The following is a 26919-nucleotide window of genomic DNA, read 5'->3' on the forward strand; positions in this document are numbered from 1 at the left end:
ATCATGCTGTATAATGATATCAACAGTCAGGAAAATAAAACTCTCATGATATAAAAATTGATGTATACTGTTACCTCCTGGATGATGACTTTTAAAGATTTACTTAATTTTTAATAAAATGTGTAAAAAAATATATGTACACCTGTCAGTGAATGCACATATGAATGCTGGTACCTTCAGAGTCCACAGAGAATCTAGCGTTTCAGGCTTTTGTGAACTTCCTGACACAGATTCTGGGAACAGAGCTCTGATCCTCTAGAAGAGCACTATCTACTTTTTTTCTCATGTAGCAGAGAACTTCATTGAAAAGACATGCTGTTATTTCTAGAACATACCAGATATATTAAAAGCTAGGAAACTTCCGACATTAATGCCACCTGTTGAACTCTGATTTTAGTACAGTTTGGTAGAAAGCCTTGTCAAGGTTGGGCCGTAGAGTACCAGTTCCTTTAACAACCTGTCTTTTTGTAGGTTCAATGAACCACAGTAAAATTAGTTAAGATGTTTTATTATGAGTTAATTTCTGAATTTACTGGGTTCCCAAGATAAGATTCAGAGCTAGAACTGTACAAAATTTTCTGTGCTAAAATTTCTGTGGCAAACATACTAAGGTGTTTGTTTGGTTTTGTTTTTTTTGAGACAGGGTTTCTCTGTGTAGCCCTGGCTGTCCTGGAACTCACTCACTAGACCAGGCTGGCCTAGAACTCAGAAATCTGCCTGTCTCTGCCTCCCAAGTGCTGGGATTAAAGGCATGCACCACCACTGCCTGGCTGCATGCCAAGGTTTTATAACAACCATCATTATTATTAAAGATTTTGAAAAAAATAATTATTTAATTTTATTTATAAAGATTCCATGACGCTGAGAGGCAGCTGCACACAGCAACCCAGATTGCAGTGCCTAACATGTGAGGTTGCAAAGGAGTCAGTCAAACTAGTGAAAACTTATTTGGTTAACAAATAAAGGCTAAATTTATAGAATATTAAGTGATATATCAGTATTGTATAAAGGCAAAGAGTTCAAATAGTACACTTGTTTTGTTTACAGTAAAAGCTATCATTTGAGAAATCAAAATTTCTTCCTCCTTTAAAATTACTAAATATTTGAAAAACATTCATCTTTCTTCAGTTGAATTCCACTTTAAAAACACAACTTTTATTGAAAAGTTGTGGTAACCTTATGACTATTTTTAAAGCAAATTTTATTTTATATAGATATAATTACCCATAAAATGATGCAGTTATATCATATATAGTATTGAGTTGAAGTTAGTTTTTCTTATAAAGTATGTTTACAGTTGTCTCAGATTAAGTAGATTTCTTACTCATTGCCATTTTGTCTAAAGTCAATTATTCTTGGTAGATATTAGATTATATTTCGAATTTTCTAACTAGTAGATGTTATAATCATTTTAGCATGGAAATCCCAGCACTTGGGGGGCAGAGGCAGGCAGATTTCTGAGCTCAAGGCCAGCGTGGTCTACAGAGTGAGTTCCAGGACAACAAGGGCTACACGGAGAAACCCTGTCTCAAAAAACCAAAAAGAAAAAAAAAATATAAAATCCTCATGCCACATTATATCCACTGGAAAAATTAGAGCAAATTAAGGACAACTGAAAATTATCTTAAACAAAACTCATTCTTCTTTGGCCAGTATTTATAATAGGCTTTTCCCCCCTTATGTTAAGTATAGTTTTTTTTTACCATAAAAAACAATTTGAATATAATTCCTTCTCTTTCTCATTCAAGCTGACTTTTTTCTAGTTTCATCATTTGCCTGCAAATTTCATAATGTCAGTTTTAAGACAGTTATGTGATACTCCATTGGGTAAATGTACCACATTTTCTTTATAATTTTCTGTTGAGGGATAACTAGGTTCTTTCCAGTTTTCTAGATATTATGAATAAAACAGCAATGAACACGGCTCATGGTGTCCTGTGTCAGGATAAATTGTCCTGCACAGTGAAGTGCATATTTGTCTTGAAACTTAGGCATGAAGACATCATACAGGTTTCCTACAGATGAGTTTGTAAGAGATCTGTCCAGGTATCCTCAGATATCCTCCAGAGCATTGTACAGTGAAGTGTACAAAAGGGAAATCCAGAAATACAAGGGAAAGTATGTGTTTTTAAACATTTTCCCCAAAAATTACAGAAGCAGGAATGTAGCTCTGTGGTCATGTTTACTTTATTTACAAATGTCACAAATTTCATTTTGTTAAAGTCTCAAAACTATTTAAAGATCTTACAGGCTTGTCAGTGAACGCTCAGTTCAATTTGTCTCTCTTCTGGTTTCTGAATGTATCACTTCCTTGAACTCTTCCCTTCTTCCTTGGGGATCACAAACTCTCTGAGATGAAAACCAATTGTGTTACTAAGAACTGCGCTGGCTGCTACAGCAGTTACTAAACCTTTTTCCTTTTAGTTATTAGGCAAGAAAAAATATTGTTAATTTGTACTTTTCCTTTGATTAATATGTCCTACAAGCAGAGCCTGAGGAAATGTATGCTTCCTTTTTTTTTTTTTTTTTTTTTTTTTTTTAGTTTTTCGAGACAGGGTTTCTCTGTGTAGTCCTGGCTGTCCTGGAACTCACTCTGTAGACGATGCTGGCCTTGAGCTCAGAAATCTGACTGCCTCTGCCTCCCAAATGCTGGGATTAAAGGAGTGTTTTTTTAAAAAATGTCTACAGAGTTTATGAAAATGCTGTTTTCTCAAGTGAGAGGATCTGAGTTTTCCTGTATTTGCATGAATATTTGGCTTGCAAAATCACTTTTTGAGTAATTTATTTGGGTGTATTAAGAAATGTTTCATTACTGCCATTACTTTTGGTAAGCAGCCATGTGAAAAATTATGTCCTTCTTTCTACTTCTGCTTTTGCAATAAACAGTGCATATTATGTTTTGATTAGACATTCAGTCATACTTCCATACTTTGACATTTACTCAACTCTAACAATTTTTCATTGATATTGATTGATCTTTTCCATTGTTATTTCTAAAGCTGTTCTACAATCCAAGCTATTTTCTTTACTTAGATGTTATAGATATTTCTTCCATATTCTTTGTTGTTCATATATTTTGCTAATAAATGAATATAATAATTAATATTAAGTTGCCATGGTGGGCAAGATGGTTCATCTTCCAAAGGTCTTTGCCACCCAGCATGATCACCTGAATGTGATCTCCATGATTTACATAGGAGTAGTAGATATCTTCTTTTAGTCCCCACATGCGTGTTAAGTTGTGCGCATGCTCTCACACACACACACACACACACACATTCCAACACAAAATAATTAATGAATGAATCATTATAATTAAAAGAGATACAGTTCAAATAGATGGTTCACTGTTTAAAGAGGCTTGCCACTAAGTTTGATGACAATTCTTTGAACCCAGATAGAATAAGGAAAAAACCTGACTCCTTTAAGGTATTCTCTGTCCTCCACAAGTATAATATGGCATGTTTACATGAACAACCATATACACATGTGATAAATAAGTACATAAATACTTAAAAATTGAAAAGCTTACAGGATTTAGAGGTCTTGAATTTAAATTACACATTGAAAGGTGTCTTGCTTCAAGCATCAATGTGTGTGAAGACCTAAAAATCTTCCATATTTGACCCACAGCTCCCAAGAAGTGTTCCTGAGTATCAGCTTTAGAATGGTTGTTTGGGATTGCTAGAAATATCAGCCAAAAAGAGAGCCATTGCATTTCCAGACTTCTTGACATTTAAGCTCTTATACTTTGATTAAAAATCTAAAAGCCATGACAATAATAGAACAACAGGATAGGAGTTATTTCACAGCAGAAATGTCAACTTAGGGTTAAACTTCTTCCATGCTCAAATGGCAAGAGACCATAAGAAGAGAAGTAGGCATGGAACTATAACTTCTGGGGCATGTTCATTTATAAATCTGCTTAACACAAAGCCCAGAGGGGAAGTATTAAAATCCTGGGTTACAGATGGAAATACAAAGTGCCTTAAGTCCGAAATGAAGAAAAACACACTCATTTGGCTTCAAATAAGGCCTTAGGCTGAGTCTGAAATGTAATTTTGCTCTAGAAATGAGGAAAGAAATAGGTAGTGTTTCATTCTTCTCTTTTATTTGTATTTGGGACCAAGTAAATGAATTTTGAAAGCTTGCCCTTTAAATTTTAAAAATAAGACAAGGACACCACTGTATAACCACGTGAGTTTTACCCTCTCCTCTCCTTTTTTCTGAGTGTCATGTTTTGTCCTTGGGGTATGTTTCAAGGCTCCATGCATGAAATTTCTCTATTTTACAGTGTCTGTTCTGTGTCCTTTATTTATTTCATTCACACATTCAGGATAAATTTCATTTCTTTTTTCTTTTTCTTTTCTTTTTTAGTATAGAATATAATTTATTTTTGGTATGGGCAGGGGAGTTAAGAGGGGAGGAGAGGCAGAGAAAGGCAGAGAGAATAGAGAAACAGAGGCCAGCCCTGGTCAACAGCATGTGGAGAAAGGGGGGGGGGAGGGGAGAGGAAGAACAAGAGAGAAGCAAGAGGGAAGCAAGAGTAAGAGCCAAGATAAATTTCTTTTCTCACAGTCCCCTTTACATAGGAAAATCAGGACAAATTTAAAAGCAGTAGAGAAAAGCTATGTTTACACTGTAGAAGTCATCATTTAAACACATTTATTGTAGATATCTCTATCTCATTGTATACTCACAATGTCTATGTTGGGATTCTGATTTTTTTTTCTAAAGTACATTTGACCCAAGAATCTCTGTCTCTCTCTCTTTTGTTTTCTGAGACAGGATTTCTCTGTGTAGCCCTGGCTGTCCTGGAACTCACTCTGTAGACCAGGCTGGCCTCAAACTCAGAAATCCACCTGCCTCTGCCTCCCAAGTGCTAGGATTAAAGGCGTGCGCCACCACTGCCCAGCTAAGAATTCCTCTTTTAAATTATCATACCCATTTTGTAGAATTTTTATGATGATATGCAGGCATTGATGATATGATTATTTAACAGATGACATCCTCTGATTTACAGAATGATAATGCATATGATCTTCTTTATAAGCAAATATCATAACTATTTGTAACTTTAGGAAAATTGATAAAGTGGCTGTGTGACAGTCCCCAGGTCTGATAGTAAGTTCTGGCTGTAGTGCACATCATGTCATATGTTGCTTAGTTAAATATTTAGCATTAGAACTAGTTATTATTTAGCCTCTGCCCTTCAAAATGACTCAATGTATGCTCTTTTATATAGGACATTACTATAAATTTTTACTTGTTAAAGTTGTTTGATTTTAGTAATTTTGTGTGTCTAGATTTGTGAAGTTATAAGAGTTTTTAATGATGTCCTGTATAATTTATGACATCCATCTATAAGATACAATTCAGTTTATAATTTCCCCACCCCACAAAGTATATAGGGAAATGAAATAAGAGCTTAATAATATGACACTTTGCATTTTAAAATCCGATGTTTTAGTCACAGTTATCAGAGCACCAATCAATTCAGACAAAAGAATTTGACATTATGTTGCATTTGCATGCAGTATCCGAATCTGAAATAGGTCTCACAAAAAAATCTGGATTGAATGTAGACATCCCCCTCCAGTGTTAAAGAAACACCGTAATACCCTGCTCACCATTATGAGATAAAAACCAGTGCTATGTATTTGTGGAGCACATCTTTGATATAAATACACAGGATGTTTATGTTTTAAAAAGTATCATTATAGGAGAACTGTAGTGTCCCTCAATCATTATTTATTAAAGCATAATGGGTCACAAAGAAAATTCACTTTCTGCTCTGAGAAAAATGAGTCTGTTTTGTGCACTGAATACTTGTCTCTGAATTAGCACCCCCCTTCTGCCTTTCACCTGAAGGATGCGGGAGAAATAATTTTGTATTTGTGCTGTAGATGTGTGGCATGGCATTTTAATAGGTGTAAGGCTAACCCCACGAAGCAGACTGAGTTGTCTGTGCAGCCTCTCAGCTCTCAAACTTGGTGCATTGGTCTTTTTGTTCCTGTGGAAATAGGAATGAGTGGGGCTTGAGGAAGTGATAAAAACTTACCTGGGATGCAAAACATGGCAGTGCATATGGAGAAGAATTCTACACCAGCACTCTTCCTTTCCTACCACTGACCTGTAGCAAGCCCAAGTGAAGGAAAGGGCCTATCGCTCTTTATTATTTTCTCTGAGAAGTAAAGAACCTGAATTGAATTTAAGAATGATTTTAACTTTTTAAGACTGAAGAGTAATGTGTGTAGGCTGTGCTGCAGTCCCTACAAATGTATGTCATCAGGTTAATGAAGCAATACATTGTGACGTAGTCATTTGAAAAAACACTACTCAGTTATAAAGAAGATAAACCTGTGAATATATGTGATACTGTTATGACCTGTAAGACCCTTAGAAATCACCATAACCTCATGTTCTAAAATACTATTTATATGAACTTGGTAAATGACAAAAATTTGGTGACAGGAACACTTTCTTGACATGCACAAAACTCCCTTTTGAGTGTATACCACATAAAATTAAAATGCAGTGACAGAAAGTTGGGCAGTTGCTTCTAGGCCTCACACTTAATATTGGTAAGTCTTATATGCAAATATTACCCAAGAATGGATTTTTAAAAGGCAACATGGTAAGACTGAGCAGTAAGTAGGAAGAGGGGGCCTTGTAATTTATTAATACTTGGAAATGAACGCAAAAATCACTGGGCCAGCCTAGATTTCACCCAGAAGTTAGAAAAATATGTCATATAGCTTATTTTGATTTGTGTTTTTGAGACATGGTCTCACTGTGTAACCCAAAATGTCCTCAAAGCTTTGATCATCCTGCCTCAAACTGGCTACTACAGGTGTGCACTCCATTTCCCACTGAGATAATCAACTGAGAGGAAGGCAGAAGATGAGTCTGATCATGCCCATGACTTCCTTTGATTGCTGTAAACTTTTGACAAAACGCCAAGCTGAAGGGTAACACCTGGAAGACATTTAAAAAACACTGAGTTCCATTTGTAATGTATATTTTAAAGGCTAGATTAGACTAGCAGTTGAGGAATTATGAATGTCAGAGACCTGGAATTTCTCTAATATACCAGCTAACTGGTTCATACAATTTACTAATTTTTTTGACTAGGAGAATTAGTAAACTATCATATTTAACAAACTAAACATTAGGAGTAATTTCTTAGATATATTCTTCACTCTTACTGTGTCAAATAATTTTTAAGCTATCTCAGGCCACCATTAAATATTTAGTAATGCCTATGAATATGTGTCAGATGTTTCTAGCTAAATGTGTAAGGTGGTGCACACCTACAGCCCCAGCATGAAGAAAGTTAATTTAATGGATTATGTGTTTGAGATCAGTTTGAGATACATTAAGTTTAAAACCCACCTGTGTTATCTGTGTGTGTACATGTACATTGATAAAAATTTAAAGTCCAATATAATGATGTCAATAATTTTTATCAAAGTATGAGGTTCATGTTTACTTTCCCCTTTCATATACTTTACAATGTATCTGTCTATACATACACACAAAATGTGTTCATTAAATTTTTTGAGTCATCATCACTAAACTCCATTCCAACTAGGACAGTGCTTGGTGAAGGGATATTATACTTAACAGAGTTGAACTGGTGACATTGAGCTTGGTGTTGTTCATCCTTATACGATCGGGAGGGAGGTAACTGAAATTTCACCTAGACTGATTTTACTCATATGAGTCCATAGAAGATTGACATGTAGGTATTTGCATGCTGTAATTTTCAAGTCTAAGTAACACTAAATTTAGAATAAAATTGGGTTATGTTGCATAGTCAATTTTCATTGTTGATCAGGTGGTTAGAAGTCCAGGTTTCGACAATGATATAAACACATTCAATGTTAGGCTGCCTACACTAGTAAGAATTTGAGTTCCCATAACCCTTTAATTATACATGAATATTATCAAACTGTGATAAGAGTTCCGTACTAAATGGGAAAGATGACTAAGTGTGCAGACACTAATGAGGACATTTGTCATTTTCTTATCGTACCACTCTTTGGGTTTATGTTATCTATAGTCAAAGAAAGAAGAAATGCCTTTTCTTAGAGTAAAGATGTTGTTTATAACATAAGCAATAGACAGGAGTTATACAGATTTACTGAAATATGCAGTGTTCAGTGAAACTGACAACCTTTATTTCTCTTTTTTTTGTTTGTTTGTTTTTTGTTTTTTTTAATTCTTACAGATGGACCCTATTCAGAAAGCTGTAATAAACCATACATTCGGGGTTCCTCTTCCTCATCGGAAAAAGCAAATCATCTCATGCAACATTTGCCAGTTGAGATTTAATTCAGATGTGAGTGTGCCACTTAATCACTACAACTGAGAATGCCCATATCCGAAAAAACATGTAACTATATGTGTTCAATAACTTGGGAGCTTACCATACTATGTTTGGTTTTTACTATAGAAAAATTGCATGTACAGCTAGATATACTTGAAAGTTAGTGTTTTGTTTTTGGTATCTTAAGAATACTTAATGTGTATCATTTGCTTTGTTAAATTGAGAGCCAGTGAAGATTTCGATAGATTATATCTCAGAAATAAAACAGATCATTTTCCAAGATTAAACCTTTGCCTTCAAACCCTTTACCCAGTATCAACAAGTTCCTAGTTCCGACTCTGTGCTGTGGAATATCTCTCTCTCTCTCTCTCTCTCTCTCTCTCTCTCTCTCTCTCTCTCTCTCTCTCTCACCATGTACATGTTTGTTCTCAGAACAACATATGAACAGGAAACTCCAAAGATCTTAACTTTTAAATCCCATGTAAACTGATTATTCCACAGAAGGAAAGATCTAAAAGATCAAAGGGAGATGTCTGAGAACCTGTGGACCTGCCTGGTAGTTTTAAAGTGTTGAGGAGGTTGTTCACACTATTTCCAACTATGTTGAGGAGGAAGGTGGACTGTGGATCCATCTTAGTAGTACCAATGCTGACTTGTAGCAAATGTGAAAGTGTTTATGATTCTCAACCCCTAGTTCTGCTTTGGGGTAAAGGTAGTCCTGAGAGCTACAGAAGGAAGAAGAATAGTGGGTTTGGAAGAAATAGGCATTGGATACCTTGTACTCAGACTGTGAGCAAATAGAAGGCCCATATTCTGCTATCATAATAGACTCCCACCCTGGATTGCTACTGTAGCTTATCTTTTGTTATTTTATTGGTTCTTCTTTCTTCCATCTTTCTCCACCCTTTCAACCCTGTGACACTACGTAGAAGAGAAAGATGGATAGAAAGGAAAAGAGGCAACGTTTTTGTTAGACTACTTTCTGCTGGTTTGGGGAATCAAATTCCTTGGAGGCATATTTGATCTTTACCATCTAGGTATCTAATTCTTTCTTATTCTTTCCTCTTTGTGCATGAATACTTAACAAACCACAAACAACCACAACCAACAGTAACGAAGCAACAACTAACCTACCCTGCCTCTCAGGGCCCTCAGATTTATATAAACCTTGGAGAAGTTCCTAGAATTTCAAATGTCACACAATCTTACAAACTATCTGCAGCTGGCAAAATCACTTTCCTGATAGAGCATGAAGCAAATCATAGTCAGTTGCTATGGACAATCTGAAACAGCCTCAGATCCCACAACAGGGACTAAAAAAACTTAGTTTTATGGTATTTCTGTGTTTTTAAAGAAACCAATGTGCCAAAATTGTCATTACATGCCATTACCTGTGCAAAATAGCCAGACTGTATGAAGAATTTCATCTGCTGAGAACAATATAGGCAGTGACCAGCCACATGAAATACATATGGCCTCTACAAGTGGTTCATTCCCTCTATAAACAGAACAGTTCTTTTTTATTTGATGATTTCTTAGCTCATGCAACTCAAATATTTTCTTGCAATTAAAATATTCCTTCTGCTGTCTTGAAAAAAGAGTAGTTGCCTAGACCTGTCCTGGTGCATTTGGACTCCATAGACTTGTCCTAGTGCATTTGGGTATTTCATAATCAATAGAAACATATTGGTTCCAGGGGCTGGGAGCTCTAAACCTAAATTGCTAGTAATTACAGAGTCTGGCAAGGATGTATTGTCTGGCTTTTAGGTGTTACACTTTCACCAGTCTTTAATAAGGGAGAATGATTGAAGGAGCTGCAGGGAGCATGTTTCTGTACTTATAACCTAATCACATTAACAAAGGCCTCATCTAATGCATCACCTAAAGGGTTAGGATTTCAACAAGAGAGTTTGTTTAGCCAGAACAGAAAGAAACACCAGACCATAGTCTCATGCAATGGTTTCAATAATCTATTAGCTGCTTCAAATGAAACATCAACAAGAACTCTTTACACAGGATATTTTGGGTGTTTTTAAATTAATTTGTTTATAAAAGCTGAGCATTTTTATTTGGCTGGAACTTAAGTTTATCACAGAATTGATTAATCCATAAAAAACATATTATAAAACAATGATTTATATGTAATGATTACAATTACTGTAAAAATGTAGCATCCTCCTACAATGTAAACAAGAGTTGTAAACTTATTTGGGTTTTGTTGTTGTTTTGCTTTTTTAGTTAACATTGTATTTGTTTCTTTGTTCATTTCTTTGTTTAAAAATTCATGTATGTGTTCATTTTATATTTTTCAGAATAGTTTATAAATGGGATTAAATTACTAAAGATTTAAGTGGTATGATAAAAGGTATTTATTCCATGAGGGGCTCTTGTTTCAGGAATGGTCACTGTGTTCTCTCAGACTCAATACCAATGCTGCAAATTGTGATCATATTTCTTAACACTGGATGCAAGAAAACACATTTCTATCACCATTATTTAAAGTGCCTTCTGAATGATTCTTGTTCCCCTTAAATTGAATTGAAATTCTATTTTGAAAGTTACCATGTAAAGATGACAAGACTCCACTAAACCACCTTGCTACCTTCTCACATATGATGAGTACCTCCACCTTGAAACAATTTTGATGTCAATATCTTCCGTTCTATTAAAAAGCAATTATGCATATTATGAGTCAGAGAATGCTTCCAGGTCATGAGACTTAACACCCATTGGACCTTGCACTGAATAGAATTCCACTTACCATATCAAGCAAGGGCTTTGGTTTGATTGTTCCCAGTGATGAGTCACTTTTTTTCCAGAAGATATTTCCAGTTTCAGAGATTATTTCTTCTCTCCTAGATTGATATTGCAATCATGGTTAGTAACTACAAATGTTGCTGAATAAACCCTAAGTGACACTTAAATTCATAAATATCACTATTAACTCTAACCTGCACAGGTAATACAGGAAATATTTTCTTCTCAAGTATAATCCTATTTTCTTCTTAAAAGACAATAGCCATTTAATTTACTAATAGTGTTTCTAGGTGTCACAGGGCCCTCATATATGTTTATCTGGGAGAGCTCGATACTATTCTCACAATTTTGCTTTGGGAGCTCTATGGCATGTGGGCAAAGGAAGGTAGCCAAGCTATTATGGTACTTAGGCTTACAGGTCTGGGTCATCATTAACCACTGCAGGCTTGACCCATTTTTACTGTGTGTGTACATTTTTGTGTACCCATTTTTAGTGTGTGTACTAGTTGTCTATTTGCGTTGTGGCTGGAAAGAACAGAAATAAGTCACCTTATTGTTCTGTGGGCAAGACATCTAACAAGGGTCTCTCTGCATGTTATCAAGGTGTTAAGAGATTTTGTTGCTACAAATGACTCTGAGGAAGAAAGAACACAGCTTCTGGTTTGAGTTCATAAAAGATTGTGGGCCTCTCTCTCTACTTCTCAAGAACAGAGGAATGTTCAGTACTTTGCTCAACTGAGCTTTGACTCTTCTGCCTAACTTCTACATGTTGGCAGATCATACTAGGACAGCCTAAAAATTCAGGATAATTGCTCCACTTTTAATTAAGCTTATTAGCCAATTTAATTGCATCTACTAACCTAACCCCATTTTCCCATTTTATATATCACACATGTAGTTTCAAGGCATGAGACTTTAGCCATCCTTGGGAGATTACTCTATACAATGGATGCTTTCTGAGGAAGTCTGACTATGATTCCAAGTCCATGTCATGGGCATTAATTTCATAATCCAGTTCATTTTTTCTGTGTTTTATAAGATCCTATTAACTCATTACTCTTACATTTTCTTTACTTTGTATTCAATGTTGGATGTAAACTCACCATATAGGATTAATTTTAAATGATTGTTACTATATTTGTTTAGCTATCTATACATGTTTGTGTTTGAGCATGAGTTTATCATAACCTACATGTGAAGTGAGAGTCCATCTCCACTTCAAACATGTGGGCCCCAAGGATAGAACTGACATCTTAGGCATGGTGGCAATCACCTTTACCCTCTTAGCTCTCTTGCCATCCTAGAGTTAATGTCTTAAGTAATAGTAAAGTACCTCTTACTTTAAAGACCTAATGTTTATTTAAAAGAAAGACAACATTTTGACTGTATTTTGCTAATAAAATATAAATATCACAGAATTAAAACATAACAATTTGCTGTCTTTTAGAGATGTAAAATAACCATGTATCTCCATGCTTCTACAAGAACTAAGGCATAGGAAACAATGGAATTATGTGCTTACTGACTTACAGTATTCTAAACTACTACTCTTATAAACTGCATAGATGCTTAATGGATCAACTAGACTTTTCAATTTATGCACTACATTAATACAATTCCTATATATAGAAAACTTTTAAGATAAATATACATTTATATGATTCCATCATATTTTAATTCCAAAGAAAACCTTCCCAATCCTTAAAACACTGTGTATTTATCTGAATTTTATTTTCTTGGTTTTGTTTTTATCTCTGGAATGTTCTGGAGCATCATTGTAATTCACTTGTATGTGTGATTGAATTTTCTGTCACTTGGAAAGTGTTTTTGCCACACGAACCTTTTTACATTTCAAAGCTTCTTCCCTTTCCAGTGAAAATAATAGCTTACAGTTCTTTTCATTTCTAGATCATGAAAATTCAATTTCCTCACCCTTTCTATGCTTTTACTTTTTAACCCTCATATTAAGAATTATATAATTTAATGTTGTACCATACCAGTTTCCAATATGCTACAAATTTCTGTTAAAACCCTGTAGATAGCTTTTGAATCACAAATAATATTTAATGAATTTAAATCAGGTTGTTTTTTCTTGATGAGACTTTTTATTGAATAAAATATTTTAATATTCATATAAATATACATTGTATTATACAAAAACTTCTTATTAAAGGCTGCAATGTGTTAAATTATTTTATCATCATCTTAAAATAAGCATGAATTGCTATGTGGCCTGAGCAGGTTAGGAAATTGCTTTTGAAAGGCAACTTAAAATTTTGCCAACATGAATATAAGATGATATTCATGAAGGAAATAAATGAAGGAAAGAAGGAATATTTAATGATTGTTTGTAGAACATGAAATAAGATCTCAAGTTCCAAATGAAGGAATATAAAATGTTTTTATAGTCAAACTCATAATAATAGAGTTTTCTTGTATGTTAGAGGAAGAAGAGACTGTTAATTCCTCTGCACATGCTAAGGTGTATTGTAAGAGATTTATTGGTCAGCTGGACAACAGCTGATACTCTGGTTGAATTTGGGTCACAATGATAAAATACCCTCACAAAAAACAACTTAGGGGAGAATAATTTTAGCTCACAATTCCAGGTTTTAGTGCATCAATGTGGGGAAGTAACAGCAGGAGTTGAGACCTCACACCCACAGTGAGCAACAGAGACAAAAGAGATGCACTCATGCTGAGTGCTTGTTAGGTCTTAGGTTTCTCCTCTAATCTAGTCTAGGACCCCAATGGCTCACTACAGGGAGCTAAGGCTTCCATGTCAAATAAGGCACTCTTTATATTTTTCCACCAACATGCACACAGGTCAACTTCATCTAGACAATTCCTCAACCAAGACTCTCTTGCAAGGTGGTTCTACTCTGTGCAAACTAAACATTCAAAACAAATGAAATGGTTGTCTCATTAGGGCAATGTTCATTTCTCTACTGTGTATTCCTTCTCTGGTCCAGATTGGATCCTAGGTCCATTGTCAGCTTGAATAGAATGTTGCAAAGTGGCATGGATAGAGCTCTGAGCACGTCCTCATAAGCCAGGCTGTCCTGGAGAAATAGCCCTGAATTTCAATGGATTCATGGTTGGGCTCAAAGTTATATGGAGAAAATGTGGCCTTACCCACAAAAAACCCTGGTTTCTCTCACACAGTCATATTCACAATTCAAGCATAGACACTGACTGTTTAATTGCAAGTTCAAACTCAAATGCACTAGCCTTCCTGTTATAACAGAGGACTACAGATATTACTTACTGCTGGGAACTCATTTGATGAAGGAACAGAAAAAACAGGATATTATGCAAAGATAGCATAGCTCAGAAACTTCTGACCATTTAAAGGAAGATCCTTGCAACCACCGCCAGTCCAGTATCATTAATAGATTCCTCAATGCTGTTGTAAAGTGGAAACTATTATTAGTATTCTAAATTTTTGGATCCAGGAATATAGTAAGCCATATAGGATTTGATTTTTCAAAACCTGCTTTCAATAAGGGGTTCTTAAATACTTTACCCTCCCTTCCAGCCCACCACCACCCACCAGAGGTAGTGAAAAAGAAAGGTTATTAGGATATAGGGAAAGTGGACCTGTTTAGAAATAGTTCTTTGGATCAAATCCAGTCTGTGTTGTCAGGACATCAGCAGTTCAGTTCACAGGAATTGGCTGCAGCAAGCAACTGGATCAACTAGCAAACACCATTCATGAATCAGCAACAGCAGGTCGATCCAGAAGAAGCTATGAGGCTCTGCTATATGCTGTTTATATGATTTTATATAAACATATATATGCTATATGATTTTAATCTCCAATTGTCAGGATACCAGCAGTCCAATTCAGTCGTGTCAGGATAGCAAACACAAATCAGTAGTGGTGGCACAAACCGGCAGAAACAGCAAGGCTGCCAATGAATCGGTACGAGTTAGCAGGAGTGACCGACCAGGAGCAACCAGGACCAACAGGGACCCCAGGAGAAGTTCTCTGCCATGTCTCTCTCAGGGAAGTAAAGATTATTGAAAGATGAAGACAGGAGAACAAGGAAGCACTGCAAAGCTAGCTATGAGTCCTATTTAGACTCCTTCCAGCCATCACGTGATCTCACGGATCTTACCTCGGCAAAATGCCATGTGAGTCTTTCTTAGCAAAACTCCATGTGAGTCTGTTTTAGGAAAGCTCTGTGAGTCTGCATCAGCTGACATATCCAGAAACTTCCACTTCACTCTGACAATTGGCCAGACTCCAAAGAAGCAGCAAGAAGCCTCCAGAACACCATCAGAAGTTTTTTGATGTGTTTCATTCTATGGCATTATGAGAAATGGTGACCAGTAAGGAATGGTAAGGCTTACCACTAGCATTCAGAGTCATTCACTGTCTGTTAGGTTATATCTGTATTCCTTTTTAACATCATGCATCCTTTTACATGTTTGTTTAGCAAAACATCCTTTTATCTGTGTCTGCTTCATGAAAACATTCTTTCACTTATCTGATTTAGCAAAACATCCTTGTGTGCCTTCGCAAAACATCATTTGACAAAACTGAATTTCCAAAGACACCAGAAGTTTCTACTTTAAAGACATTTATCTGAATTTAGAGTTTTCATAATGAACATAAAGACAGATTATGCACTTAAAATAGGTCATCAGTAATCTCTCTTTATAAGTAACCAAATTGCTCAATAACCTGCTGCTCACATTACATGGTAAGAAATCTTTTTAGTATTCAAATCAATATTGTTTGGAACTGATGCATAAATGTCACTTAAACAAAAACTGGTGGTTGTATTAACTTCGAAAATTGTTCATTTATATCTTACCTCGAAGAAATCTGTCTGTCTGCCTGCCTGTCTGTCTGCCTACCTATCTAATTTCTGTGGATGTGTTTGTACATTCGTGAGTTAATGTGCCCTACATGAATTTGGGTGTCTTTTAAACAAAGCCCTCTGAAATTGGATTTATAGGTGTTTGTGAGCTATTATATGGATACAAGATGCTGAAGCCAGGTCCTCTGAAAGTCTCATAAGTCTCATAAGTGCTCTTATCCACTACCCCCTAGATACATAAAAGAAAATCTAAATATCTCCATTGTAAGCATTTTTGAATTTTATAAAGCAAAAAAAGATATATTATACTTTTGTCTTTGTGTAGTTTCATATTTAATTTTTGTTCTCAAACTGAAAATTCCATGTTAAGGTTTAAAAAATGTCTAAGTATTTCTTGCCTATATCTGGCAGGGCCTGTTGTCTGTACACATTCTGAGGGAAGGAACAGGATATAGATCCTATGCCCACATTGTGGTATTACTTAAGGAGACAGATTCCTAATTTCCTAGCATTTAAAATGTGTATACAGCCCAAACATGAAGTCAATACTGGGGAAGAGACTGAAAGGACAGGAAAATCATCCACCAGAAGTAGATACCTTGTCAACAGCTGGCAGGGCATTGGTTGGTTTGGGATCCTCCTTGACCTTACAAGATCCCCACAATCATTTAAGATGAGTAGCCAAAGGCCAACCAGATATCTCAGTGGATAATGGTGCTTGGCAGCAGGACTAACCATCTAAGTTTGATCTCTGGCTCCTACAAGATGGAAAGGAAAAACTGACTCCTGCAACTCGGCCTTTCTCCTGCACACTTAATGTCACAACGTGGTATGTTCCCACACAAATACACTTTCATACACAATAAATACATCAAATAAAGTAAAAAAAAATTATTTATATATATATACATATATATATTATATTTATATATATATATGCATATATATATGAGAGAGAGAGTAGGACTTGTACTGAATCCAGTTTTCACTCAAACATCATGGCTACTTCTTTAGGTGCCCTTTCTTTCTGAAGAACCAACTCTCTATTAGGGCCAATCCTCTAGTCAGAAAAGAGGCCTCTGTGAGAGCCAGCCAAAGGAGATGTAAGTAGGCTGTGGGGTCACCTGTGTGAGCCATGTTCTGGCATGTGTGCCAACAGACTGTAGGTTGTGGCTGTGTGTACACAAGCCTTGGTGGCTCCATAGAATGTCACGTCTCCCAAGTTTATATTTTGGGCAGTTTTGTCACTCAGTTGCACTAGCTGCTGACTTCTGACTAGAAAACCCAGTGCTGTCAGGACATCTCAGAAAAGAAAACTTTAAAAAATTTTTCCTTTTGTTATTTGTTTCATATTTTGCCAATACATATGTATGTATACCATGTGCATGTTGGGTGCCTATGAAGACCAGAAGATAGTATGGGAGCCCCTGGAATTGTAGACAGACATTAACCCCTGTATAAGAGCTATGAAAGTAACCTAGATTCTCTGGAAGAACAGCCAGTACTCTTAATTGCTGAGCCTGTAAAACGAAACTTTAACAGAAGAACTTAGCTGATACTGCCAATTAAGGTCACTGTCCATTTGCATATTGTTGCAGAAGCTGGTCAAGGCTGGGTACCCACTAAAAAACAGGAATGCATTTCAAAACATACTGCTACTTAAAGAGTGGAACTATGAAGGTGGCCATGAATGCCAATGTTCTGTCCTGACCAGAAGAAGCTGAGAACAGGACTATGGCACACACATGCCTGGAAGCATGAGAACATAGAGCTGCGTTGGGGAGGGGAGAATGTACCAGTAAAACAACAGGCAGATTTCCATTTCTGTGAATCAAAAGTTGGTCTTGGGTCTCAGGAAGTGGAGGTGGGCATCTGCTGATGCCAGAGTTCTCTCTAAGCCTTAGATACCACTCAATAAATTATGAGGACTTTAATGAAAGGAGCAGTTAAACTTAGATATACTTCCCAAATTTCCCTGGAAGGAAAATGGAATTGGAAACAAGACTTGGGAAAATGTTGGACATCTGATTCAGCTATGCAACATTTCAATGAAAATGGATTCAGGAGTTCCTTCTCCTTAGTGCCTCGTCCCTTTGCAGTATTCATATCTTAAGCATGAAAAGGAGCATATTCAACTGGAAGGGAGAAAGGGGAGTTAGACTTGGGTGTGGCCTGCAGGTGACTCTCTGCAGGTGACATATACACTGGCTTTGTGACAGCCTCAGAGCTTTAGATTAGTTTTTAAAAAAAAAAATCACTAATATAAACCCCCAATTTGAACTTTCTGATTATACTTGACTTCAGAGGATGTTAAAAATGACCTCACAGTTGACTGTGATAGGTGGTTTATGTAATATCAGGTTACATAAAAACCTGATGTAATGCAGTCAGTGACTAGGAGTCAGCTGATAAGCCTATCTCCACAATGCTCCCTCTCCTCTAACAACCATATGCAGTTCTTAAAAGTGTTACATGCCACTAACAAAGATTGCAGGAAAACGAGCTAATTGTCACCAAGAATCCAAAGTCTTAGAGAAAAGCTTACCTACCCCTTTACATTAACTCTGGTCACTGGTCTCCGGGACCCTTGTAAAGTTCTTTTTAAATAAGATTACAGGAGTAATCTCTGAGCAGATTCTATCTATTTCCCAAGCAGGGCTTATTGTCTCTGCATCAGTGAACTTGTCATGATAATCAACTATTTTTTGTCCCAACCATCAATCACTCTTGATTACAGCTGGGTAGAAGTTCTGTTCTGTTGATCAGCTCATCAGTGCACATAATATTACACCTGGAGGCCAGTCCAAATCAGCCTTCCATGGGGGAAAAGCATTTTCCTCCATGGCTTTTTGTGAACCGTTTTGTCATTTACATTTGTGTCTCATTGAATTGTCATGTCTGTCTTTGACTCTGCATTCTCCCTCAGAAAAAAAAATCACATTCCAAAATAGTTCCCTTAGTCTTCTCCATTATATGCTCCATTATTTTGCTTATAATCTATTTTAACCCTATTATCTCATCAAATTTTCTAATCATTACTGCAGATATTGTAGAAATTCAAATCACATGAATTATAATTCAATGAATATTCAGTACCTCTGTAAAACCAGTTTACCTTATGTCTCAGCTGGATGATTGCAAGTCTAATTGTGTTGAATTTTTTTAATAGTTGCCTAAATGCAAATTCTTGTTTGCTGTTTTGACTTGGACATCTGATTATTTATCTTTAATTTTCATCATATTTTAAGTAACATTAACTATCTGTCTTTGTGGTTTTTTTAAAAAAAAAATTGACAAGTAAATATTGTAAAACCAATCTCTCAATGTCAGCTTTGCTTTCACGCACTGTCTGATTTCTCTAAGCTATCTTTTATTTCTTAAACAAGTACCATGGCAGCAAAATTGCCATAGCAATGATAACATAGATCCACAGCAAAATATTTACCTATTCCATTAAATACTTGAAGCAGATATGTGTTTAAGGTTTATGTTCTCATTATAGTCCTTATTTGTATTATTTTTACTATTTTGTAAAATTTGAATTAGTAATTTAGAAACTCCTGAAACGTAAATTTAACACTTAAAGTGCAAAGCATCAGGCAACTGTATGGCAGGAGATTAGAAAATAATCTGATTTGATTAGAAACCAGCTTTTTCCATGAAATGGCCTAATTATAATAACCCGTGCAAAGTAAATAACTCCTCTCCAATTTCTCTTCAAATTGTCTAAATATTTCTACACTTAAATCATATGCAGAAAAGTTTCTTATTTTTACACTAGGCTGACATTATGCTATTTTGAGTTATTGAATTTTAAAACAAAAGCCAGTGCAAAAGCAATCAGTTAATGACAAAGTGATAGTTATCGAAAAGTAAACCATGCAATATTGGCTGGTAGCTCAGCACTCAGAAAAACCGAGCCACCAGCTCAGCACCCAGGGGCACTACTCCCCCGTGCGCTGGGAACTGCCAGGACTGGAGCACATCCAAGTCAGTCAGCAGCCAGATCTTCTTATGACAAAGTAACAAAATAAATCATTCTTTTTTTCCTCAGCTGTGATAGGCAAGTCCAATGACTTGTTTGCTATGACAAATTGTCAGGCCAGCCTACAGTTTGATTTCACAGTTTTAAACACTAGCCAAATGAATGTTGAAAGTCAACATCAGTTAAATGGGAATGCTCACATGTTTATAAAACACTTGAAGTGTGTGGAAAATTATAACTTGGGACTCTGATATGAAATGATAAGCCTCTGTAACCAACCAAGAAAAGATCTCCCTCCCTCAACTTTTCTCCTCTGAAGATGATCTTCACATGGAAATTTCATTAGCACATTATATTCAGGCAGAAAATTTGAAGCATATTTTGGGAAGTAATGAGATCCCAGTACTAAAGTTTGACCCTGCCTTCTCCTCTGTGTAAGCTGCCAATCTGTACACTGAAATGTGCCAAGAAAGAAATCTCCGGACTCTGTCACAGACTCTACCAATGGGTACTGTATGTACAAAACTATGTTCTCTTTGTTTAAAAAAAACAAAACAAAACAAAACAAAACAAAACAAACAAACACTAAGGTACTTGGGAATGTTAAAGGATGAAAGCTAGCATGCCCCAGGGGAAGAGGCATCCATCACAGATTTTCAGGACAAATGCCTGAGTGTCTGGAAAGGGGAGAGGAAAATGAGTTTTTGTGAGTTTTCAAAGAATCTGCACACTAGTATCTCCAAGAGAAATCTCTCCTCTGACTCTGTATGCCAACCTTTGTCTGACTAGTCATTGGCTTCATTTGGTGCCACAACTATAAATAACCAACGCTAACATCCATGTACTCACTCCTCTGAAACTCCATGCCAGAGAGCAAACGTCTTCTTGAATATTCTGCTTGTTTCTTCTTCCTCTACTATTGATTTTCAAAGGACGTCACAATGAGGTGGATAGGATTTTCCAGTGTTACAGCTTTCATCTTCAATTAAAAAGCAGAATACATGGGGCCAGTGACATTCTGCAGTGGGTAAAGGTTCTTCCCCAGAAGCCTGGTGGCATGATTTCAACCCCAGGATCATATGTAAAGGTAAAAAGAGTGAACCAACTCCACACAGGAAATTTGTATTCACTAACCAAGAGTAGTGAGTAAATGTGACTTCTGCCAACTCCTCAAAGAATGTCTCCATATCTTCTCATGGAAAGCAGGATTTCTTGGATTTAGTAGGAAAGAAGAAGAAGAGAAACTTGGCAACCACAACATTATCACAGAGCTTGGATGATATAGATCTTGGATGCGTAGGATTAATATGCACCATGATATTCATTGTGTCATTAATTTTGACATTAATGTATGAATTCAAGAAGTATTTATTGATGTCTACAACGTAATGTTGTAATGTGAATATAAATTAAAAGATTCAATCATGTAAATATCATTGTTCTTACATGCAATAAGAGCACTATGGGAAATAAATACTGTTAATAAGTATATTATGTAGAATATGACGTTACAGCAACACAACATTCAATGAATTGAGTCAGCCCAGGAATTTCTGGTTAGTTAGTAACAATACTTTGAAAAAGAAGAATACTTTATTGTTAGATACCTTGCCACTATTAAACTACCAACAGTTCTTGGAGATCAAGGGCTTCAGAAATGCTTGATCTTGGAGAACACAGAACAGAAGCTCCTAACTGCAAAAGATTTGCCCTCAAATTCCTGATATGATAATAACAAATATAGATTTTTTTGTCCCAATCAAAGCCTCACCCTGTACCACATACTTATGTACATTACTAATACAGAGAGCTATGCATCTAAGAGAACTAAATTTATTAATAGCTTCTGTTGTTACCATTAAAAAATTACCTGACAAAAGGCAACCAAAGGTTTACTCTTGCTCACAAATGGAGAATGCAGTTCATGATGGTGGGGAATGTATTGCAGGTTAGAGATGCTATTGTGGCAGCAACAGGAATTTGAGATTGTGAGACAGCTGCTCAAACAGTGTCCCCAGTCAAAAAAAGAAAGCTAAAACCTTAGTGCACCAGGATTCTCTGCTCTTTTCTGCTTAATTCAGCATGGAACCCATGTTTGAATGTTATCTTCTACCCTCAGTAAAACCTTTGAATATGCATGTACAGCCATTTCCTGAGATATGTCTCCTAGGTGATTGAAGACACAGTCCAGTTCACTGTAAAGATTAATTATTATGTTGGAGATATTTAAGAATAAGATCAGGGAAGGGCAGCAGAGCCATGAAAACAAGTGGGAACACCCCCCCCTTTTTATATAGTAGCTCATATGAAATGGAACATACTTGCCAAACATGGCTACTTACGATACCTCCATTAAGAGAGTTTCTAGACATACTCAAAATTAACACTTTCTTTTGCTGTGTGGAAAGCCAGGTTAGAAAACCTCTCCACATGCATATATCTTCCGTTTTCAAATTCTTTCCTTTAGAGAGCAATTTCTCCTTGTTCTTTTTCTAATAATCACTTGAATTGATTTGAAATTCTAAAGTAATCAGCTCTTGCAATTATAGTAAGGGGCCATCTTTACACATTTTGCTCATATCTCAGGTATCTTTTGTAAACAATTTCCTAATAACAAACAGTGAGTGATTTTTTAGGATTTCATTTAACTGGAAAGGGAGATCAAAGTTGTTCAATGATCCAGTGAATTCTTAACATATTAGGCATTCTAGAAGATTTCTGGTATCTGTGAGATAAATGAATTGCTAGTTTTTTTTAACATTCTATGTTTTCAAAATCCTAAAATATTAAAAATCTATTTAAAAAACTGGTAATGTTGAAACGTTTTAGACTTTTAGAATATGGGACTTGGTAGAAGGAAGCTAGGAAATTCAATGTGTGGTCTTCTTGGGACTAAGACTTGCTTTTCACTTCACTCCCAGATATGACTCAAAGAGGCTTCCTTTGCCATGTATCCTGAGCATAGTGTGCTGTGTCCACACAGGCCCAAGTGCACAACAACAGGGCTAATGTACCGTGGGCAAACATCATAGATGTATATAAAAGAAAAATCCTCATACTAAAGGAGGAATTCCTACAGTGTTACTTTTTCACAGTGAATAAAATTAAGAAGAAGCTGATACAGACACTCTGGAAATCAGTATGAAGGTTCCTCAAAAACCTAGAAACAAAGTTTCCTTTAATCTACCTATAATATTCCTGAGCATACATTCAAAAGGTTCTGTATCCAGCTACAAAGATGCTTGCTCATCTATGTTTATTGTTGTTCTAGTTATAATAGCCAGGAAATGAAAACAGCTTAGTTTTCTATCAACTGATAATGAATATACATGTATATGTATATGTATGTATATATATGCATACATATATATGTATAATTGAATTTTATTCAGTTGAAAAAAACCCTGAAATTATGACATTTGTAGCTGTATGGATAGACTAGATAAAAATTATGTATAGGCCACAAAACAAACATTGAATGTTTTCTCACATATGTGAATCTTTTCTTTAAAATTTTAGATTTGGGTTTTTAATTTGGAGCACCTGTAGAAGTACAGTTTAGTTCCTACTTGTTGCGTATGTAGTACAGAGTTCATATTCTTTGGATACAGGATCAATGAAAGGTCTTGTTATTCAAACTGTTTTTCTAGCACAAAACTTTGATAAACAACTACTATATCCTGCTACCATCCCTGAGTAATATAGTTTTAGACACTGAGAAGATATCTGGAACATAGACTTCATTTTAGTCTGCACCCTCGGTTTTATTTCTATAGAAAGAAGAGTTGAAGCAAATTTTTGGCCTGTTTGTCTATTTTGCCCCGGTCTCCAATACTTCCTGAGTATTTGTTTGCTACAAAGCAAACAAACACAAACGGCAGCCACATTTAGCCTTTTCTGTAACACTACAGGGCATAAGCAATGCTTCGTACTGCTTCAAAAGCCATCTATCAATGCAGTAGTTTCTCATAGATTAAGAAGGACTACATTTGCATGCAGAATGATGCTTTTGAACAGCTGCTGAAGAGAACTTGGCTGTAAATTAGTAGTTTACATTTGATCATCTGCCAGTGAAGATCATGAAATTCAGCTTGGCAGCAGAATTTAGGGGAAAAAAGGCCCACTTTGCCCAGCTGTGCTTATCCAAGTTAGAAGCGTGTACAAAGAGGCACCTCTCAAGTGCTTTGCTTTTCTGGTCAGCATAGAATAATCTTCTGCTGCAGAAGTTAAACCTAATTACAGAATTTGTGAGTGCCAGGAGAACTAAATCACTTTTGTTGAGTCTTTTATGGGGAGATGATGCTAAGCCTGCTAGCAGCAACTTAAAGTATTAATAAGGAACCCTCACAAATGTTTGTGTGATACATCTGTAAAGCATGAAGACCAAAGTTCCATGTGTGCACTTGGTCCACAGTTCACATGCAGCTGATGCAGGAGTTATTTCTTCATGTTACAATTTATTCCTCCTTTGGGAAATGGAAAGACTTGGCCCACACTGATCCTGACTCAAGATCTAATAGAGTTATTTTGAGATACCTATTTTTTTATTTCCATAATTCTTAGTTTCTTATTTGTAAAATGTAAATTGCATTAGAATACAAAAGTGCTCTGAAGGTTAAAACGGACATTGTAAACAAAGTATGTGATACATCTAGGAGAGATGTCATTAATTTTTCCTTCTTACATTTGATATTCTCATGAATAGGTTAAAATATTGCACTCAGTGTCTGTCCAAATGAAAAAGAGGGTAACTGTGGTAAAGATTGCAAGTTATCCCATGCTTCTTCCTTCTCCAATACTATAATTGAATGTTAATTGAGTTCTGCCAATGTAATTTATTCCTCTGGCCAATTTGCTATTCCAGGAGAGCTTTATGCATGCATATTAATGATGTTATTTAAAAAAATAGATGAAGCAAATTAATTTTAGAAAGTGTATAGCTGTTCTTGGTAACTAGAAGGTGGAATTCTTCTTTTCTAACCTTAAACCACAAGATCTCATGAAATAAATGCAAAGAATCAAATAACCCTATTAAAAATGGGGAACAGAGCTAAGCAAAGAACTCTTGGATGAGGAATATTGAAAATATTCCTCAAGAAGCACTTAAAGAAATGTTCAACATCCTTAGTCATCATGGAAATGCAAATCCAAACAACCCTGAGATTCCACCCCACACCAGTCAGAATGGCTAAGATCAAAAACTCAGGTGACAACAGATGCTGGTGAGGATGTAGAGAAAGTAGAACACTCCTCCATTGTTGGTGGGATTGCTGGTATAACCATTCTGGAAATCAGTCTGGTAGTACCTCAGAAAATTGGACATAATATTGCCTGAGGACCCAGCTATACTCCTGGGCATATACTTAAAAGATACTCCTACATATAACAAGGACACATGCTTCACTATGTTTATAGCAGCCTTATTTATAATAGTCAAAAGCTGGAAAGAACACAGATGTCCTTCAACAGAGGAATGGATACACAAAAAAATGTGGTATATTTACACAGTGGTATATTTACTCAGTTATTAAAAATGATAAAGTCATGAAATACTTAGGCAAATGGATGGAACTGAAAAATATCATCCTAAGTGAGGTAACCCAATTACAAAAGAACACACATGGTATGTACTCACTGATAAGTGGATATTAGCCCCAAAGCTCCGAATACCCAAGATACAATTCACAGACCACATGAAGCTCAAGAAGATGGAATACTGAAGTGTAAATGCTTCGATCCTTCTTAAAAGGGGGAACAAAATACTCATGGGAGCAAATGCAGGGATAAAGTGTGGAGCAGAGACTGAAGAGTAGGCCATCCAGAGACTGCCCCCACTTGGGGATCCATCTCATATACAGTCACCAAATGCAGACACTATTGTGTTTGCCAAGAAGTGCATGCTGACAGGAGCCTGATAGAACTGTCTCCTAAGAGGATCTGCCAGTGCCTGACAAATACAGAGGCAGATGTTCATAGCTAACCATTGAACTGAGTAGTTAGAGAACAGACTGAAGGAGATGAAGGGGTTTGCAACACCATAATAAGAAAAACAATATCAACCAACCAAAAAACAAACAAACAAACAAAACAAAACAAAACAAAAAACCCAAGAGCTCCCAGGGCCTAAACCATCAACCAAAGAGTACACATGAAGGGACCCATGGCTCCTGCTGGGTATGTATCAGAGGATGGCCTTGCTGGGCATCAATGAGAGAAGAGACCCTTGGTCCTGTGAATGCTCGATATCCCAGTGTAGGAGAATGCCAGGGCCAGGAGTTGGGAGTGGTGTGTGTGGGTAGGTGGGGGAACACCCTCATAGATGCAGGGTGATGGGTGAATGGCATAGGGGATTTGGGGGTGGGGACTGGGAAAGGGTATATCATTTGAAGTGTAAATGAAGAAAATATCCAATAAAAAATATTTTTAAAAAAGAAATACAGTACCATACTGTGTGCATAAGAGTTGAGAATGAAGTTGATGAAAAGATTCATGAGAGCAGAAGATCGCAGACAAATGAATAACAAATCCCAAAAATGTTAGTCTATTTACCTGAACTGCTTTGCTTTTTCATAAGCAAGACTTCATTATGCAATGGCACCCTAGTTCAATGACAATTCCATTCTAGGGTTAACTAAAGAACTGGCAAGCCATGTAAGGATCCAGGTACTTTACATTTCTCTCTTTGACACCTGTAATTCTAAGCATCTTCTCATACTTTCACAGTTCTCCATCCTGGACTAATAGAACTACACTCAGATAAGAAGGTACATTTTATAAAGATAATAGTATTAGTTGAAAACAAACACCTTTACACTTTTTTGTATTAAAATCCAAGAATTATATAACTTTGAGTGATGTAATGTGTTCTTTTAATTTATATTTACTTTTGTGTTGATCCAGTTAGGCTAAATGTCATACCCAGTACCAACTCTTATCAATGTGTCTGGTATGAACACTCAACTTTGGCATTTGTGTTGTAGTTAGTGAGTCCCTGTTTTGACTTCTTTTCCTGTTGA

At 36.1% G+C, this 26919-nt stretch overlaps 1 protein-coding gene across 1 annotated transcript in view; it reads left to right on the forward strand.

Annotated features, from left to right (window-relative positions):
- The window catches only part of LOC116068889 (zinc finger protein 385D), a 170048-nt gene that overhangs the window by 17851 nt on the left and 125278 nt on the right, over positions 1-26919 (forward strand). The window contains exon 2 of the mRNA XM_031338993.1: positions 8234-8344. Within this exon, the coding sequence (XP_031194853.1) occupies positions 8234-8344 (111 nt within the window). The remainder of the gene's footprint in view (positions 1-8233; positions 8345-26919) is intronic.

Source organism: Mastomys coucha, unplaced genomic scaffold (assembly GCF_008632895.1).
Source record: "Mastomys coucha isolate ucsf_1 unplaced genomic scaffold, UCSF_Mcou_1 pScaffold22, whole genome shotgun sequence".
Classification (NCBI taxonomy): domain Eukaryota; kingdom Metazoa; phylum Chordata; class Mammalia; order Rodentia; family Muridae; genus Mastomys; species Mastomys coucha.